At 45.1% G+C, this 20,296-nt stretch overlaps 1 protein-coding gene across 3 annotated transcripts in view; it reads left to right on the forward strand.

The window, feature by feature from the left end:
- rgs12b (regulator of G protein signaling 12b) overlaps positions 1 to 20,296 on the forward strand; it is a 204,935-nt gene that overhangs the window by 172,267 nt on the left and 12,372 nt on the right. For all 3 annotated transcript variants that reach the window (XM_060834778.1, XM_060834769.1, XM_060834788.1), the window contains exon 14: positions 18,664 to 18,760. In XM_060834778.1, coding sequence (XP_060690761.1) covers positions 18,664 to 18,760 — 97 coding nt within the window. The remainder of the gene's footprint in view (positions 1 to 18,663; positions 18,761 to 20,296) is intronic.

The raw sequence follows: 20,296 nt of genomic DNA on the forward strand, positions 1-20,296 counted from the left end.
TTCTCTTAAAATTTTGAAGAATGAGAGGTGATTTTATTAAATCCTACAAAGTACTTGAAGGAATAGATAGGTAAGATACTGGGGAAATCTAAAACTAGGGGGCACAGTTTAAAACTAAGGAAGATGCCTCTGGTTCACAGATGAAGAAATATTATTTTATTCAGAAGGTTGCAAACTTTGGTTGAACTATAATGGGTCATTAGTGAACTGTGGAAGCTCAGTATTTCAATATGTTGAAGGTAGAGTTTGATAGGCTTCTGATTACCAGTTTCCGGATCAGTGGTGCTGGAAGAGCACAGCAGTTCAGGCAGCATCCAACAAGCAGCGAAATCGACATTTCGAGCATAAGCCCTTCTTCAGGAATGAGGCTGTCGGGTTTGCTTCTGATTACCAGTGGCATACAAGTTATGGCAGTAAAGGGCATTGAAGTGTATGATCAGCAGTATCATATTGAACGCCGGAGCAGGTTTGACAGGTTGGCAGATTTCTGTTCCTATGTTTCTCAGCCAGCTGTGGAGACATGGCAGTGATGTGTCACCAGAATATGCTCCCAACTGTAATCAAGTACCCACTGAGTTACAGTATTTGAGATAATGGAGGGTGACAGAGGCAGTCTTGCTGGTGAATCTTCTGAGCAATTTGTGGATGCTTCCTCAGAAGTAGAAGAGGAGATAATATCCAGAGAAGGCAGCTCTCTTCAGAGTGGAAACTGTGCAGCTGCCATTGGTGCTTTCAGTAGACAAGAGAGAGGACAAATTGACAAATGGTGTTAGATGTTTGGGCATATTTAGAATACATTTACAGTAGCTGTAATGGGAGAGCAGGACAGCACATGGAGTTTAAAAGGATGAGAGGGGACTTGTTTGAAATTTACAGAATACTGAGAGGCCTGGGTCAAATGGATGTGGAGAAGATGTTTCCATGAGTAGGAGAGACTAGGAGCTGAGGGCACACCCTCAGAGTGAAAGGACAACCCTTTCAAGCTGAGATGAGGAATTTCTTTACCAGAGGGTAATGAATCTGTGTAACTCATTGCTGCAGAATCATGTGGAGGCCAAGTCATTGAGTGTATTGAAGACAGAGAAAGATAGGATCTTGTTAGTAAGGGGATCAGGAGTTGCAGGGCGAAGGCAGGATAATGGGGCAGAGATATATATCAGCAATGATCAAATGGCAGAACAGACCTAATGGGCTGAATGGCCTGATTCTACTCCTATATCTTATGGTCCATGTAGGTTTATTTTTCTGAGTTACTTGAGCTCATGGAGCAAAATACCCCATGAAACTCCCTAAAATTGATGCTTTGCCGATGATTTTTGGTCGTCCTTTGTATTATCATAAAGCTTGGATAAATTGATCTTGGGCTTAATTTTGGGTGGTTGGTAGGGTCTTACCTACTGCATTAGTTTTGTGGGAGGCCTGATGACGTTAAATGTCACAGCATGCCTCATCAGTGATTTCAGTATGCCAACAGTAACTGCATCTGCTAGATGCCCATGAATATCTCGAGATTGCAGATTAAATGTGAGTAAGGTAAGGGATTCACAGTAGAGGGCTAGAGGCAAAGAAAGAGATGTAGCTTTCAGCAGCCCCCTTTACAGTTCTGGGCCCCCAAACAAGGATTCCCCACCTCTCCTCAGGAGACCACATCCTCATTTACCTAGAATACCTTTCCATCTGATTGTTCCTGTCTCTTTTTTATTTCAAAAGTTCATTCATGGGATGTGGGCATCACTGACTGAGCCAGCATTATTGTCCATCTCTAGTTGCTCGGATGTGTAAAAGTAAATCCCCATAATTATCAACGTACTAATCTGACCGACCCTTTTCATTTTCTCCTTTATATTCCATCTTAACATATGGTTACTGACAAGGAATCTCACAAGAAATTGAGGGATATGGGGAGAGTGCGGGTAAGTGGCATTGATTAAATGGTGGAATGGACTCGATGGGCTGAATGGCCTTACTTCCACTCCTATGTCTTATGTCCTTACTGTAAGGAGGGTTGCACACCACGCTCACAAGTGACTTATCCTTTCTCTATTTATAGAAACCATTGCTATATTCTGGTTTCTTGAACTTAGGTGATCCTTATTCATTGTGCTAATGGTACAATTAGTTAACAAAGCCACCTCTCTATCTTTTCCTAGCTTCCTTTCCTTCCTATCTGATTTCATTCCTGCAGCTATGTCTCTGTAATGGCTATCTCATTATACTCATTTATTTCTATTTGCACTATCAGTTCATCTATTTGTTGCAAATGCTATTCGCATTCAGAAACTGAGATTTTAGTTTTGTCCTTTTATTATTTATGTAACATTATCCATATTTGTTTCTTATTCTTAGATTTGTATGCTCCCCTTCCTGTCAAAAACTATTTATCATTCCGATTAACATCTTTCTTACTTGCCTTGTCTCTGTTTTTGATTAACCAAATCTTCCCAAGTTTTGATCGTTTGCCCTTACTATATAATTTAAAACTTTTTCTCTTTCCTTCGTTCTGTGACTTGCTTGAATATTGGGCCCAGCGTACTTCAGATGTAGACCATCCCAATGGTGCAGTCTGCATTTTCTCTAATATTGATGCCACTGCCTCCCAACTGGAAACCATTTCTGCTACACTAGTTTTTGAGCGTAGTGGTAATATCAGTGCACTAATTATCCAAAACCCCAGGTGAATGTTCTGGTGACATTGCTTGGAATACCATGAAGGTACAATTAGAAGTCAATAGCAACTTGGTATTAAAACCTAGCCTAATGGCAGCCACGTAAACACTGTTGCTTATTGTAAAAATCCATCTTGATCCTGATGTCTTTCAGGGAAGAAAAGCTGCTTTCACCATGTGCTCTAGTCTGCATGAGACTCCGGATCCACAGCAATGTGGTTTACTCTTAACTGCCTCTGATGTGGCCTAGCAAGTCATTCAGTTCAAGGACAATTAGGGATGGGTGATAAATGCTGGCCAAGCCAGCAACACCCACATCCCATTATCTAAGTTCTAATCTTATGAGACTATACCAATTTGCATGTAGCTCAGATGTTTAATTCAGAGATTTTTGCCTTTGAGGTACTGCTTAAAGATGGAAGGGTGGCTGTGTAAATTAACGATGCTGTTAGCATAATGGAGAGGGATGACCCAAGTTCAGGAAGCCAAATTGTAGCAGTGATTTATGTAAATTAATATATTATTTTGCATAGCTCTTCATGCTGATTTTGCTGAACTTCTTTACTTGTCCTGCCTATGTTGTTGACACCCATATGGGGAACCAGTGGTTAATTGATAATGCTACTAGACTCCAGAGTCCAGGACCCCAGGCCAAATTCTCAAGATATGGGTTGAAATCCCACCCATGCAAAATGGCACAATTAGAATTCAACAAGAATTTGTAATAGGTCATTTACGGTCATTTAAGCGGGCATTGGATAAGCATATGAAGGTTATTGGGCTAGTGTAGGTTAGGTAGACTTTGGTCGGTGCAACATCGAGGGCCGAAGGGCCTGTACTGCGCTGTATTTTTCTATGTTCTATGTTCTAGGTAGGGGACCTAATGGCAGCCATGCAACTACTGTCAATTGCTGGTAAAACCCATCTAGTTCACTAATCTCCTTTTAGGGAAGGAAATTTGTCATGCTTATCTGGTCGGATCTACATGTGACCCTAGACCCAACAATGTGGTTGACTCATAACTGTTCTCTGGGTAATAACTGCTGGTCATGAATGATTTAAACAAAATCCCATGATGACTGGATCCTCCCCTCTAACTGCAGGTCCCTCTGTAACCATAAGAAAATGTACTGAGACCTAGCACAGCTCTAGGGACTCTCAGTCTTTGCTTTTTAAAAAATTCATTCATGGGACATGGACATTGCTGGCTGGCCACCATTTATTGTCCATCCCTAGTTGCCCTTCAGAAGGTGGTGATGAGCTGCCTTAACCTACTGCAATCCAGGATTTTCATTCAGTGACAGTAAAGGAACAGTGATGTATTTCCAAGTCAGGTTGGTGAGTGACTTAGGCGGGAACTTGCAGGTAGTGCTGTTTCTGTGTACTTGTTGCACTTGTCTTTCTAGATGAAGGTGGTCATGGGTTTGGAAGGTTGTGTTTAAGGATCTTTGGTGAATTTCTGCAGTACATCGTATAGATAGTACACTCTGCTGCTACTGAGCGTCAGTGGTACTTCAGAGAACAGTCAAAAAGTGGAAAAAGCACAGCAGGTCAGCATCCAAGGAGCAGGAGAGTCGACATTATGAATGAGGTGTATGTCCGAAACGTTGATTCTCCTCTTCAGATGCTGCCTGACCTGCTGTACTTTTTCCAGTGCCACACTTTTTGACTCTGACTCTCCATCATCTGCAGTCCTCACTTTCTCCTAGCTGCGGAGAATAATGTCAATCCCCTCATTATACAGTTTCCTATATTCCTCTTTGTCCGGGTACTTGAGAATGGCTGACTGTCAGACAACGCCATGGTCAATTAGCTCATCCATCCTGCCGCCCTCATGCTTATCCAAACAAGATGTCACACTTAATGGATAATCTCAAAGGTGTGGTCCTGCACTATAGTTCCTGGGTACTCTTGCCACCAGGAGGAAAGGAAACACCCGAGTGCCAGTGACAAGCGATGCCCTTCACATCAAAAGGCAATGCATTCCTGTTCTTTTTTCTTCCCAGAATCAGTTCCCCCTTCTCCTGAAGCAATCAAGAGGAGAGTCCTTCCCACACTGGTCCAGCTCCCTCAGAGTGAGCAGGATATCTAACATTCCTGTTTTTTTTTCTACACTACTGCCTAACTGCGGTAGTGCTTATTTTTTCCCCAGCACCCATGTTGTGTGTGTGTGCAGGTGTGAGACACAGTGAAAGACACAAGGTGCATGAATCTTTATTCAGTTTCCACCACCAGGAAGAAAGGAAACACCGAGTGGCCAGTGACAAGCGATGCCCTTCACCTCAAAAGGCAATGCATTCCGGTCTTTTTTTTTCTTTTTTGTTCTCTTTTTCCCCACACTCCCGCCTAACTGCAGTAGTGCTTATTTCCCCAGCACCCATGCTGTGTGTGTGCAGGTGTGAGACACAGTGAGAGAAACAAGGTGCACGAGTCTTTATTCAATTTCCACCACCAGGAAGATAGAAAAACTCCCAAGTGGGCAGTGACAAGCAGTGCCCTACACAAAAGGGCAATGCTGTGTGATCAAACAGTGAAGAGGAGGGCAGGAATTAAATCAAAATAGAGTTGGAGGGGGAAATAATGCACTCCACTCCCTGCGGCGCCCACCTCTCCCTGAACAACTCCGGGTGTTGGTGGACACCGCATGCTCCTTCTCCAAAGACACTCAGGCTCTAAAGTAATCGCGGAAGAGGGGCAGGCAGTCAGCCCTAACGACCCCCTCCACGGCCCGCTGCCTGGACCTGTTTATGGCCAGTTTGGCCAGGCCAAGGAGCAGACCCACGAGAAGGTCTTCAGATCTGCCCTCCCTCCTCCATACTGGGTGCCCGAAGATCAGGAGTGTGGGACTAAAGTGCAACCAAAAGCAGAGGAGGAGGTTTTTAAGAAAATCAAAAAGGGAGTGCAAACGCACACACTCAATATACACGTGGTCCACGGACTCCACAGCGCCACAGAACAAGCAGTTGGGCTGGGAGTCCGTGAACCACTGCAATCTGCGGTTGCAGGGGACTGCTGCATGCAGCACCTTCCACCCCAGATCCCCGAGATGCATTCCTGTCCTTTTTTTTTATTACAAGAGGGATATGATTGCATTTGAAGGAATACAGAAGAGATTTATATGCATACTGCCAATAATGGAACAATGATTAAATACCTTGTGTTTGGAGGGTTCCTAGGCGGAAGATGAGGCGCTCTTCCTCCAGCCGTCGTGTTGCTATGGTCGTATGATGGAGGAGTCCAAGGACTTGCATGTCCTTGGTGGAGTGGGAGAGGGAGTTGAAGTGTTGAGCCATGGGGTGGTTGGGTTGGTTGGTGGCTCCATGGCTCAACACTTCAACTCCCCTTCCCACTCCACCAAGGACATGCAAGTCCTTGGACTCCTCCATCATACGACCATAGCAACACGACGGCTGGAGCAAGAGCGCCTCATCTTCCGCTAGGAACCCTCCAACCACAAGGGATGAACTCAGATTTCTCCAGTTTCCTCATTTGCCCTCCCCCCACCTTGTCTCAGTCCCAACTCTCGAACTCAGCACCACCTTCCTAACCTGCAATCTTCTTCCTGACCTCTCTGGCCCCGCCCCCATTCTGGCCTATCACCCTCACCTTGACCTCCTTCCACCTATCGCATTTCCAACGCCACTCCCCAAGTCCCTCCTCCCTACCTTTTATCTTAGCCTGCTTGGCACACTCTCTTCATTCCTGAAGAAGGGCTCATGCCCGAAACATCGATTCTCCTGTTCCTTGGATGCTGCCTGACCTGATGCACTTTTCCAGCAATACAAATCCAGCTCTGATCTCCAGCATCTGCAGTCCTCACTTTCTCCAATGATTAAATAGGCTGGAGTGGGTTCTTGGGAACAGAGGAGACTGAGTTATCATTGAGGTCAAGATAGAGTGGATAGCAAAAAGACATGTTTCCTGAGGAGGTACAGTTTTAAATTAGCTCACAGAAGACTTGGGAAGAAGTTTTTGTCTAAATGTCACTACCTGAAGGGGCGGTTGAAACGGAAACCTTTATTGCTTTTTATATCAGGTTAGGTAAGTACTTGGGTATGTAGTGAAAGTGCTGTTACCTACAACATTATGGAACACGAGTCTGAAAGTTGGATTAAACAGATTGTTCTTTGCTGGCAGGCACAGATGGAATTGGCTGAATGGCCTCTCTCCATGACATTAATGTTCTGTTTTCTCCATGTGGCTCAGTGTCAAACATTTGCTCTTTAAGGTGTTTGTGAAGCGTCTTGGAACACCTTATTATGTTAAAAGGGCCACATGAATACAAATTGTTGTTGTTGATCCAGTCTTAAATTAGAAGGGACATGTGGGTACTTGGCCAAATGCAGTAGATTGAAGGTGAGGGAGGGTGGGTATGTGTATGTGTGTGAGACTGACAAAGGGAAACATTCTGAAATAACTCTACAGAGGCCAGTTTCCCATCACCAGTTCACCCTTTATTTACACGTGGAACATCTTTTGACACTGATCCAGTTTCCTCAGAGCCAGCTCTCAGGGTGAACAAAACCTCTGACACTCTGTTTATTTTTTTATTTCCACTAGGAAAATAGGAAAATACCAGAGTGGCCAGTCACAAGCAGTGCCCTTCACATCAAAGAGCAATGCTGTGTGATCAAACAGTGAAGGGAGGGCAGGGACTAAATCAAAATAGGGTTGGAGGGGGACATAATGCACTCCAATCCCTGCGGTGCCCACCTCTCCCTGAACAACTCCAGGGTGTTGATGGACACTGCGTGCTCCTTCTCCAAGGACACCTGGGCTTGAACATAACTGCGGAAGAGGGGCAGGCAGTCGGCCCTAACGACCCCCTCCACGGCCCGCTGCCTGGACCTGCTTATGGCCAGTTTAGCCAGGCCAAGGAGCAGACCCACGAAGAGGTCTTCAGACCTGCCCTCCCTCCTCCGTACCGGGTGCCCAAAGATCAGGAGCGTGGGACTGAAGTGCAACCAAAAGCAGAGGAGGAGGTTTCTGAGAAAATCAAAAAGGGAGTGCAAACGCCCACACCCAATATACACGTGATCCATGGATTCCACAGAAAAAGCAGTTGGGCTGTGAGTCCGTGAACCACCGCAATCTGTGGTTGCCGGGGACTGCTGCGTGCCGCACCCTCCACCCCAGATCCCCAAGATGCATTCCTGTAATTTTTTTTTGGCAGGGAATCCCCTGTTTCTTTTTTTTCATCAGAGACTCCTGTTTTTTTTTTCTTTTTTTCCCTTCTTTTCTTTTTTTTAACCCCCACACTACCGCCTAACTGCGGTAGTGCTTATTCTTTTCCCCCAGCACCCATGGTGTGTGTGTGCAGGTGTGAGACACAGTGAGAGACACAAAGTGCACAAATCTTTATTTAATTTCCACCACCAGGAAGATAGGAAAACACCCGAGTGGCCAGAGACAAGCAGTGCCCTTCACATCAAAGGGCAATGCTGTGTGATCAAAACAGTGAAGGGGAGGGCAGGGACTAAATCAAAATAGAGTTGGAGGGGGAAATAATGCACTCCACTCCCTGTGGCGCCCACCTCTCCCTGAACAACTCCAGGATGTTGGTGGACACTGCATGCTCCTTCTCCAAGGACACCCGGGCTCTAACGTAACCACGGAAGAGGGGCAGGCAGTCGGCCCTCACGACCCCCTCCACGGCCCGCTGCCTGGACCTGTTTATGGCCAGTTTGGCCAGGCCCAGGAGCAGACCCACGAGGAGGTCTTGAGACCTGCCCTCCCTCCTCCGCACCGGGTGCCCGAAGATCAGGAGCGTGGGACTGAAGTGCAACCAAAAGCAGAGGAGGAGGTTTTTCAGAAAATCAAAAAGGGAATGCAAATGCCCACACCCAATATACACATGGTCCACGGACTCCACAGCACCACAGGACAAGCAGTTGGGCTGGAAGTCTGTGAATCATCGCAATCTGTGGTTGCCGGGGACTGCTGCGTGCAGCACCCCCCCACCCCAGATCCCCAAGATGCATTCCTATAATTCTCTGTCAGCGAGGGCACCATGATTGGACCAGATTAACAGCCCCAATCAGTACTCATTTTCTACATAGTTTCATAGTAATAGAAGCAGGAGTAGGCCATTTGGCCCATCAAGTCAGTTCTGCCCTTCATTAATATCATGGCTGATCTCGCCATCATCTCAGCTCCCCCTACCTGCATTATCCCCATAACCTTTAATTCCCCTACCATGCAAAAACCCATCCAATTGTGTCTTGAATACATTTAATTAAGCTACCTCTACTGCTTCATTGGGCAGAGAATTCCATAGATTCACTACTGTTTGGGAAAACAGTTCCTCCTCATGTCTTAAATGTACACCCCCTAATCTTGAGGCCATGTCTCCTACTCCTTGTCTCACCCACCAGTGGAAACAACTTGCCTGTCACTATCTTATCTATCCTTTTCATAATTTATGCTGCTATAAAATCGCCTCTCGATCTTCTAAATTCTAGCAAGTTCAGTCCCAGGCGGCTCAATCTCTCCTCATTGGGTAAATCCCTCATCTCTGGAATCAACCTGATGACCCTCCTCTGCACCCCTCCAAAGCCAGTATATCTTTCTTCAAGTAAGGAGACCAGAGCCGTGCAGAATATTCCAGATGCAGCTTCACCAACACCTTGTACAATTGCAGCAGAACCTCCTTGCTCTTAAATCTCCAATCCCTCTAGCAATGAGCGCCAATATTCCATTTGCCTTCTTGATTACCTGTTGCATCTGCAAATCAACTTCCAGCGATTCATGTACGAGCACTCCTAAGTCTCTCTGCACAACAGCATGCTGCAATCTTTCACTATTTAAATACTACTCTGACCTACTATTTTTAATTCCAAAGTGGATAACTTCACATTTACCAAAATTGTACTCCATCTGCCAGACCCTTGCTCGCTCACTTAACCTATCTAAATCTGTTTGCAGGCACTCCACATCCTCTGCACAGTTTGCCTTTCCACTCAGTTTGGTGTCATCAGCAAACTTGGATACGTTACACTCGGTCTCCTCTTCCAAATCATTTATATATATCATGAACAGTGGGTCCAACACCGACCCCTGTGGCACCCCACTCACCACTGATCTCCAACCAGAGAAACATCCATTTATCCCAACTCTCTGCTTTCTATTGGTGAACCAGTCCTCTATCCATGGTAGTAAATTCCCTGCAACCGCATGCATTCTTATCTTATGGATGAGTCTTTTATACGGCAACTTATCGAACTTCTTCTGGAAATCCAAGTATACAACATTCACCTGTTCCCCTCCATCCACCATGGTTGTTACATCATCAAGGAACTCCAGTAAATTTGTCAAACATGACTTTCCCTTCCTGAATCCATGCTACATCTGCCTGATGGAACCCTTTCCATCCAAATGTCTCACTATTTCTTCTTTAATAGCCTCCAGCATTTTCCTGACTACAGATGTTAAGCTGACTGGCCTATAATTACTTGCCTTATGCCTACACCTTTCTTTAAACAGTGGTGTGACATTCGCTGTCTTCCAGTCAGCCAGGACCTTCCCGGAGTCTGGTGAATTTTAGTAAATTGCCACAAATGCATCTACTAAAACCTCTGCTATTTCTTTCAGCATCCTTGGATGTGTTCCATCAGCACCAGGGGGCCTATCTTCCTTTGGGCCCTCAAGTTTGCTAAAATACTACCCCTTTAGTGATAATAATTGAATTGAGGTCCTCACCTCCCTTCATATTATTAACATCATTCTCTGGCATGTTAGGCACCTCTTCCATGTGAAGACTGTCACAAAATAGTTATTCAAGGCCTTGGCCGTTTCAGCATTACCCAATAATAATTCCCCTTTCTCCTCCTGCAAGGGACCTACATCCACTTTAGCCACCCTTTCCTGTTTTATAAAAACTTTTCTTACCTGTTTTTATATTCTGTGCTGGTTTGCATTCATAATCTATTTTTCGTTTCTTTATTTCTTGCTTCATGGTTCTTTGTTGCTTTTTAAAGTTTTCCCGATCCGCCTGTTTCCCATTACTCTTGGCTACTTTGTAAGTGAGCATTTAATTGGATCCCTTCCTTTACTTCATTGTTTATCCAAGGCTGACTCTTCTTGTTTTTGACCACCATATACTTTCCTTGAGCACTGTGAAAAATCTCTTTGAAAGTCTTTCCACTGTTCCTCAACCATTCCACCATGTAACTTGTGTTCCCAGTCTAATTTAGCCAATTTAGCAAACTAATTTTGTGGGCGGCACGGTGGCACAGTGGTTAGCACTGCTGCCTCACAGCGCCTGAGACCCGGGTTCAATTCCCGACTCAGGCGACTGACTGTGTGGAGTTTGTGCGTTCTCCCCGTGTCTGTGCGGATTTCCTCCGGGTGCTCCGGTTTTCTCCCACAGTCCAAAGGTCAGGTGAATTGGCCATGCTAAATTGCCCGTAGTGTTAGGTAAGGGGTAAATGTAGGGGTATGGGTGGGGTGCGCTTCGGCAGGTCGGTGTGGACTTGTTGGGCCAAAGGGCCTGTTTCCACACTGTAAATAATCTAATTTAATCTAACTCCTTCCTCATTCCATAATAGCCTCCCTTGTTTAAGCATAGTACCCTGGCTTTAGATTATACTATTTCACCTTCCATTTGTATCTGAAATTCAGTCATACTTTGATCACTCTTTACAAGAGAATCCTTAACTACAAGATCATTAATTTCATCTGCCTCGTTAGACAGGACCAGATCTAGGATTGCATGCTCCCTTCTAGGTTCAAGGAGAAAGTGAGGTCTGCAGATGCTGGAGATCAGAGCTGAAAATGTGTTGCTGGAAAAGCGCAGCAGGTCAGGCAGCATCCAAGGAACAGGAGATTCGACGTTTCGGGCATAAGCCCTTCTTCAGGAAGGGCTTATGGAACATCGAATCTCCTGTTCCTTGGATGCTGCCTGACCTGCTGTGCTTTTCCAGCAACACATTTTCAGCTCCCTTCTAGGTTCGGTAACATGCTGTTCAAGAAAGTTTTCACAGATGTGTTCTGAGAACTCCTGTTCAAGACTGCCTCTACTGATTTGATTTGGACAATTAATGCGCATGATAAAGTCCCCCATGACAACAGCCGTTCCATTCTTACATTTGTTAGATATTTATTGATTGCTCACCTGTGCCACTGTGGCATTATTATTGGGTGACCTATAGGCCATTCTCACCAGTGACTATTCCTGATCGCCATCCAAATGGATTCATCATTTTGCTCCTTAGATCCTATGTCATCTCTCCCTATTGCCCTAACCTCATCCTTAATTAAGACTGTGACCCCACCTTCCTTACCTTCCTAATCCTAATCCTTGGATATTTGATTCCCAGTCACCAACACACTGCAACCACATTTCTGTACTGGCAACTAAATACAAATTCCCTTTGTCCTGATTTGCACAATACGTTCATTTACTTTGTTTTGAATACTATGGACATTCAGATAAAGTGCCCTTATACTCATTGTTCCTTTAGAATCTAGCAATCCCCCTGTCTTTTGCATATGATTCTGTTACCCAATTTTACTTTCTTCTTTTCTTAACTTTTGCTCTGGACTTTGCATTGTTTCCTTCTGCCTGGACTCCCATCCTCTTGCATTTTAAACTACCCTTCCTTAGAATCTCTGCTTGTTGCATCTACTTTTATACCAACTGCTGCACCTTCTGACCTGACACTCTGATTCCCGCACACCCTACACCCCCAGCCAACCTAGTTTAAATCTTCAGCAACAGAATATAACAGGTTTGCTAGAGCTATGAGATGCACCTGGCTGCCCTTGTTACAATCGCTACATCCCTCCCCCTCTGAGTCTGAGAATATAGACCTTTTTTTGTTTAAGTTCCCCTGGGGCTTTTTAGCACTGGGTCAGGTTCCTCCAAAGCTAAAGCCAGTTGTAGTGCCTGACTGAGGTCCAATTAGGCTTCAGCTAGTAGGTGTATTTGCATGGTTACGTAATTAGTCCCACTCATCACCACTGAAATAACTCCACAGAAGCTGGTATCCTGTCACCAAGTCCCCTTTTATTTAAACGTGGAGAGGCCTTGGCACTGATCCAACTCCCTCAGAACTAGCTCTGAGTGAACAAGATGTCTGATGGGAAAAGCACAGCAGGTCAGGTAGCATCCGAGGAGCAGGAGAATCAATATTTTGGGCACAAGTCTTTCCTGATAAAAGGCTCTTGCCTGAAATGTCGATTCTCCTGCTCCTCAGATGCTGCCTGACCTGCTGTGCTTTTCCAGCACCACTCTCGACTCTGATCTCCAGCATCTGCAGTCCTCGCTTTCTCTTCTAAGATATCTGACAGTTCTGTTCTTTTATTTATTTATTCCCCCCTCCATACAGCAGTAGTGCTCATAATCCTCAGCACCCATATTTGAATGTGTCCAGGTGCAAGATACAGTGAAAAACACCTCGTGAAAATCACTTTATTAACATTTCACCACCAGCAAAGATACCTGTGTGGCCAATGAACTAGTGACAAGCAAAGGCTGACAGTTCTGTTCTTCTGCATCAGACAGGGCTCACTGATTGGGGCTGTTAATCAGGTCCAATCAGGAAGCTCTTATTCTATGAGGTGCACCTGACTGATCTCATTAAAATCACTACACATTTAACAAGAAACACTCCAGCTGACTAATGAGTGCAAAGGTCAATTATTTTTGCTTCAGCTAAGCAAATCAAAGAGTAAAAGGAGAACTGTTTATCAGAAAATGACTTGGAACAGAAAATCATATGGGCTTCTGGTTCAGTCTTAAGTGGCAGTGTTGACCAAAGCAATGTTAATCTGAAAATTGGACATTGTAATTGATTTATAGAAGAGCGAAGTTGTGAAAAATACTTTTCAGCAAGACTTAGAGTGTTATGGACTAGGCCAGACCACTCAAAACATTCTTAAGCAGATAGCCTAGACCGTAACTTTGCTGTTAGTCTCATTAAGTATACAGTGAAAATTACCCGGAGTAAATTAGCTAGGTTACCAGGTTTTAAAACAGACAAAACATTTATTCAAAAATTACAGAATGAAACACAAAGAATAGAGTAAAGAATACCTACAGAACTTTTTCAGTCCAAACTAGACTTAATTACATGCAACAGTGTAAATAAACCAACTCCTTAAATGCAAAGCAAAAATGAAACAAAGGCTTACAGGTCAAAATTAGAAGGAGAGAGAGTCTAGCAGCCTGTTTCCACACAGTGCACTCCAAGACTGATCACTTTCATTATACAGCTCACTTATAAAACATGAATGATTTGGCCTAAAGTCTCACCTGTTCATGTATAAACAAAAAGGCCTCTCAGTAAATTCTTTCATATCTATGGTGAAAGTGAGGACTACAGATGCTGGAGATCAGAGTCTAGATTAGAGCAGTGCTGGAAAAGCACAGCAGGTCAGGCAGTATCCGAGGAGCAGGAACATCAATGTTTTGGGCAAAAGACCTTCATCAGGAGGCAGCCTCCGAGGTGGAGAGATAAATGGGAGGGGATGAGGCTGGGGAGAAGGTAACTAAGAGTACAGTAGGTGGATGGGGGTGGGGATCAAGGTGACCGGTCAGAGAGGAGGGTGGAGTGGATAGGTGAGAAGGAAGATTGGCAGGTAGGACAGGTCATGAGTATGGTGCTGAGCTGGCAGGTTGGAACTGGGGTAAGGTGGGGAGGGGAAATGAGGAAATTGGTGAAGTCCGCATTGATGCCCTGGGTTGAAGTTTTCCGAGGTAGAAGATGAAGCGTTCTTCCTCCAGACGTCGGTGAGGGAGTGACAGTGGAGGAGGCTCAGGAGCAGCATGTCCTCAGCAGAGGGAGGGAGGGGTTGATTGGTGCAGGTGTCCCGGGAACATTCCCTGAAGCGCTCCGCAAGAAGGTGTCCAGTCTCCCCATTGTGAAGGAGACCACATCGGGAGCAACGGATGCAATAAATAACATTGGTGGATGTGCAAGTGAAACTTTGATGGGTGTGGAAGGCTTCTTTGTGGCCTTGGATGGAGGTGAGGGGAAGGTGTGGGCACGGGTTTTGCAATTCCTGCCGTGGTGGGGGAACGTGCTAGAAGGGGATGGTGGGTCATTGGGGGGCATGGGCCTGACCAGGTAATCACGGAGGGAACGATCTTAGTGGAAAGGGGTGGGGAGGGAAATATATCCCTGGTGTTGGTGTCCGTTTGGGGTGGCGGAAATGTCGGCGGTTTATGCGGAGGTTGGTGGGGCGGAAGGTGAGGACCAGGAGGGTTCTGTCCTTGTTGCGGTTGGAGGGGTGGGGTTTGAGGACAGAGATGCCGGACGTGAATGGGATGCATTGGAGGGCATCTTTAACCATGTGGAAAGGGAAATTACGGTCTTTGAAGAAGGAGACCATCTGGTGTGTTCTGTAGTGGAACTGATCCCCCTGGGAACAGGTACGTCAGAGGCAGAGGAATTGAGAATACAGGATAGCATTTTTGCAGAAGGTAGTGTGTGAAGAGGTGTAATCCTGGTAGCTGTGGGAGTCGGTGGGTTTGTAAAAAAATGTTAGTGTTAAGTCGGTAGTCATTGATGTAAATGGAGGGGACCAGGAAGGGGAGGGAGGTGTCGGAGATGGTCCAGGTGAATTTAAGGTCAGGGTGGAATGTGTTGGTGAAGTTGATGAACTGCTCAACCTCCTTGCGGGAGCAGGAGGTGGTGCCAATGTAGTCATCAATGTAGTGGAGGAAGAGGTGGGAAATGGTACCGGTGTAACAATGGAAGATGGACTGTTCTACACAGCCAACAAAGAGACAGGCATAGCTGGGACCCACGCGGGTGCCAATTCTGTCTGGAGGAAGTGGGAGGATTCGAAGGGGAAATTGTTAAAGGTGAGGACCAGTTCAGCAAATGAATGAGAGTGTCAGTAGAAGGGTACTGGTGGGGACGTCAGGAGAGGAAAAAACGGAGGGCTTGGAGGCCCTGGTCATGGTGGATGGAGTTGTAGAGGGATTGGTTGTCCATGGTGAAGATGAGGCATTGGGGGCCGGGGAAACGGAAGTCTTGGAGATGGTGGAGGGCATGGGTGGTGACGCGAATGTATGTGGGGAGTTCCTGGACTAGAACTAGAGGGGAATAGGACAGTATCGAGACCGGTAGAAATGAGTTCGGTGGGCCAGGAGCAGGCTGAGACAATGGTTCGGCTGGGGTGGTCAGGCTTGTGGATCTTGGGAAGGAGGTGGAATCGGTCATTGCAGGGTTCCCAGACTACGAGGTTGAAAACTGTCGGTGGGAGATCTCCTGAGGTGGTGAGGTTGTGTATGGTCTGGGAGATGATGGTTTGATGATGGGGGGTGGGGTCATGGTCGAGGGGGGAGTAGGAAGAGGTGTCCTCGAGTTGGCGTTTGGCTTCAGCGGTGTAGAGGTCAGTGTGCCAGACTACCACTGCGCCCCCTTTATCTGCTGGCTTGATGGTGCGGTTGGGATTGAAGCAGAGGGAGTGGAGGGCTGCGCATTGTGAGGGTGAGAGGTTGGAGTGGGGGAGGGGGGATAGATAGGTTGAGGCGGTTATGTCCTAGCGGCAGTTGGAAATGAAGAGGTCGAGGGCAGGTAATAGGCCAGCGCGGGGTGTCCAGGTGGATGCAGTGTGTTGGAGGTGGGCGAAGGGGTCCTCGGAAGGTGGGCGGGAGTCCTGATTGTGAAAGTAAGCTCGGAGGCGGCGGAAGAAGTGTTCGCGTCACAGCGTGTATTAAATTCATTGATGCGTGGACGGAGGGGGATGAAGGTGAGTCCTTTGCTGCGGACTGATCGTTCGTCCTCAGGGGAAGGTCTGGAGGGATGGTGAAAACTCGGCAGAGCTGGGAGCTGGGATCTGGTGTGGGTGTGGAGCTGGGAGTGGGGGTGGAGCCAGTAACTGGAGTGGGTGTGATGGTGGGGGGAATGGGGATGGAGTCATGAGTCATGAGACCCCCCTTTATCCGCTGGTTTGATGGGGAGGTTGGGATTCAAGCAGTACCAAACCAGTCATTTTGGAGCATGGACAGTTTTAATACCCCTCTGGAAAACATTAAGGACACAGCATACCTGAGAAAGGGAAATGCTTTTAGAAAAAAGGACCAACTTTCTGACAACAGTTGCAGAGGGTACCAGCCTGAGTCACAAATTCCATAGATTTCTAGAAAATCTTACAATAGCAATGGCATATGTTCTAAGTTGTATGCAGAAATATGCATGAGCAGTAAACTCAGTCCTTGTTAGGAATACTAATCCCCCGAATGAATGTTAAAAACAAAGTCAGTGGATTCTGGGTAAAGGAGGCAGTATGAGGCCACAGGTTAATGGACCTGGTTAACATCCAGGCCTAGCCCTAAAAAAATCACAAGAAATATCTAAATGACACAAGGGCCAAGAATTACCATCAACAGCAATTTTTCTTACATCCAATGGCTTTTCCATTGCTGAGTACAAAATGCTCTACTATCAATGTCCTACAGATGGGGGTCACCACAAACTGAATTGGATGAGCTACGTATGTTTGATGAGAGCAATTAGAAACTGTCTGTGGTTTGCTATCTGACTCCCCAAAGCTCCTCACCACAAACAAAATACAAATCAAGAATGTAATAGAGTACTCACTACTTGTTTGGATGGGCACAGCTATAACAACCCCCAAGAAGCTTGCCCTGTCCAACTTGAAGCAATACTGGCAGAGGATATGATATGATATGAAGGCTGAATTCAAACAGTTGTGGCATCAAGGAACGCAAGTTAAGTTAGAGCCAAAGCGAATCATTGGAAAAATTATCCGCTGTTTGGAATCATGTCTAGCACGAAATGGTGGTTGTGGTTGTTGGAGATCAATCATCTCAGCTCCAGAATATCTCTACGAGTTTGTCAGGATTGTGCCTTAGCCTAACCATTTCAGCTACTTCATCAATGACTCTCTCTCCATCATAAGATCAGAAGTGAGGATATATGATGATGACTGCACAATGTTCGCAACAATCTCTGGTACTAAATCGGTTCAAGTTCAAATGCAGCAAGATCTGCAGAGTATCCTAGTGACAAAAGTGTCAGGCAAGGACCATCTCCAACACAGATAGTTAGATTCCATCTTGTCCTTCAGCATGGAACAGAGGGTTTCTTGTGTGGGCTGCTACCACCCATTTTTTCACTTATTCACTTTCATCTGTCCTGGATACAACTTGGCCTTCTTTTCTTTTGACAAGCACCAATTGTCCTCGTGACAGCTCTCTACGTGGGAGAGATCCATTGAGGATCTGTGGTAGAAGATGTTGCATGCAGCAGCACAGTACAATCAAAGGTTAAGGTTTCTTGAGACTTCCAGGCCAACTGTTTGTTCTGTAGTGGTGTACAATACAACTAAATGCATATATTGGCTGTGGAAAGTCACACACCTATTTTATTTGCTTTCCCACTCTCCTGATCTTTGTGCATATGATATTGAGGTGAGAGAGCAGGTCAGTGCACCTCCATGTGGGCCAGCATATGAATGCCTGCCTCTTTTTTGTGGTTACATTTGCAAGAGGCTGTCCTTAAAAAAGAAGGACATGGGGTTCCCAAGCACCCTTGAACCTTTTTGGGATAAATGGCATCACGGGAGATAGAGTGCATTATCTCTCTTCCAAATGATAATTAATTCCCCTTCTCCTTTTTGGTTAGCTTTGCCATGTCCTTAGTGGGTGGTTTATGAGCCTGTTAATTTAATAAAAGAATAAAAGAGCTGGGTTGTTCACCAGTAAGAGTTTAGCTTTTGGACAGGGAAAGGTAGAAACTGGTGTTTGTGCTAGCCTATAGATTTATAACAATACCCTTGTAAATTTTACTGCCTAATGCAACATCTGGATGTTGGTCTGTTAAGCAAAGGAATGTCGGGCTGAAACAGCAAAGTGGATGTAAAATTTTGGGTGAACACATGAGCCTGGAAGGCAAGAAGACACAATCAGGCCAAGTTTTTTTTTGTCTTTCCTATGTTGTCTATATTCCTTTGTAACTTCCTTCCCCTCTTTTGTTCATAGTTTATATTGAGAGACTTATTTTATATTGTTTATATTTCATAGAATGGGGAATCAGAAGCTTTAGATCTTGGCGTTCCTATCTCTAATCTCGATGGGCAGCGTGTTGTTCTGGATGTTGCAGAGCATGTTTCTGAAAAAGGTATGCATGATGTATGAGGTGTGCATTGCCCCTTCTTATAGCACTTAACCAAGTCTCACAGTGCAAAATAGTTCAATGATTTTACCATTTGCATTACTTAATCAACTAGTTATTTTCTCAATTTTGAGTGTTTGAATCAGATTTGGCAAGAATGCAAATTTGGTCATAAGTACAATCATGTAAAATTACCACACAGTTTTTATGGATAACCAAATAATATTTATTTAATTTATTTCAATGCAATGTACATATTCTAGCAAAGCACAACATATCTTTTATTTTTAAGAAAGGATTTTGATATAATTTGAATGTTAAAATCATACCACAGTTTGTTGAATAAAGCTTATGTGTTACTATAACTTGGAGTTTGAGGTCTAGCACTTAATAAGGCAGTTTTTATATTGAATAAAATATATTAGGAGTCTAAGACCATAAGACATAGGGGCAGAATTAGGCCATTTGTCCCACTGAGTCTACTCCAACATTCAATCATGGCTGATATGTTTCTCATTCTTCTGCCTTCTCCCCATAACCTAGATCCCCTTTCTTAATCAAGAACCTATCTATCTCTGTCTTAAACACACTCAATAACTTAGACTCTATAGTGCTCTACAACATTGAGTTCCACAGATAATCATTCTCTATTGAAGAAATTCTACCTCATCTCTGTTCTAAAGGTCATCCCTTATTCTAAGACTGTGCCCTCGAGTCTGAGTCTTTGCTGCTACCTCCACTCTATCCAGGTCTCTCAGTAATCTGTAAGTTGCAATCAGTTCCCCCTCATTCAGACCCAGAGTCCTCCAACCGCTTCATACCAGGATTCATTCTTGTAAACCTCCTCTGGACCCCTTTCAATGCCAGCATATCCTTTCTTAGATACAAGGTCTAAAACCATTCACAAGATTCCAAATGCAGTCTGAACAGAACCTTATTCAGCCTCAGCAATATGTTTCTGCTCTTGGATTTTAGCCATCTTGAAATATTATAATTGCCTTCCCAAGTTCAAAGTGAGCGTGCGTGTTAACTTTAAGAGAATCCTGAACTAGGACTCCTGAGACCCTTGGTGCTTCAGACTTCAAAAGCTTTTCACCATTTAAAAAATAATCTATGCCTCTGTTCTTCCTATCAACATGTATAACATCACAGTTTGCCACATCTGTATTCATCTGCCAGTTCTTTGCCCACACACCCAGCATGTCCAAATCCTGCAGTCTCCCCACTTTCTCAGCACTACTGTCCCTCCACTTATCTGTGAAGTCAGCAACATTGCCCTCAGTTTCTTGTCCATATTGTTAATATATATTGTGGTCGCAACACTGCAGAGCTCCACAAGACACTGGCTGCCATCTTAAAAAGACTCTTCATCTCTACTTTCTGCCTTCTACCAGTCAGCCAATCCTATATTCACGCCAGTACTTGCCCCAACACCATGGGTTCTCCTTCGTCTCTCGTTACTTCCCCAAATATCCTAACACATTTGTCAGACTTGTCCTCCCCTTGACGAAGCAATGCTGACTCAGACCTATTTTACTATGC

The sequence above is a fragment of the Hemiscyllium ocellatum genome, chromosome 2, assembly GCF_020745735.1.
Source record: "Hemiscyllium ocellatum isolate sHemOce1 chromosome 2, sHemOce1.pat.X.cur, whole genome shotgun sequence".
Taxonomy (NCBI): domain Eukaryota; kingdom Metazoa; phylum Chordata; class Chondrichthyes; order Orectolobiformes; family Hemiscylliidae; genus Hemiscyllium; species Hemiscyllium ocellatum.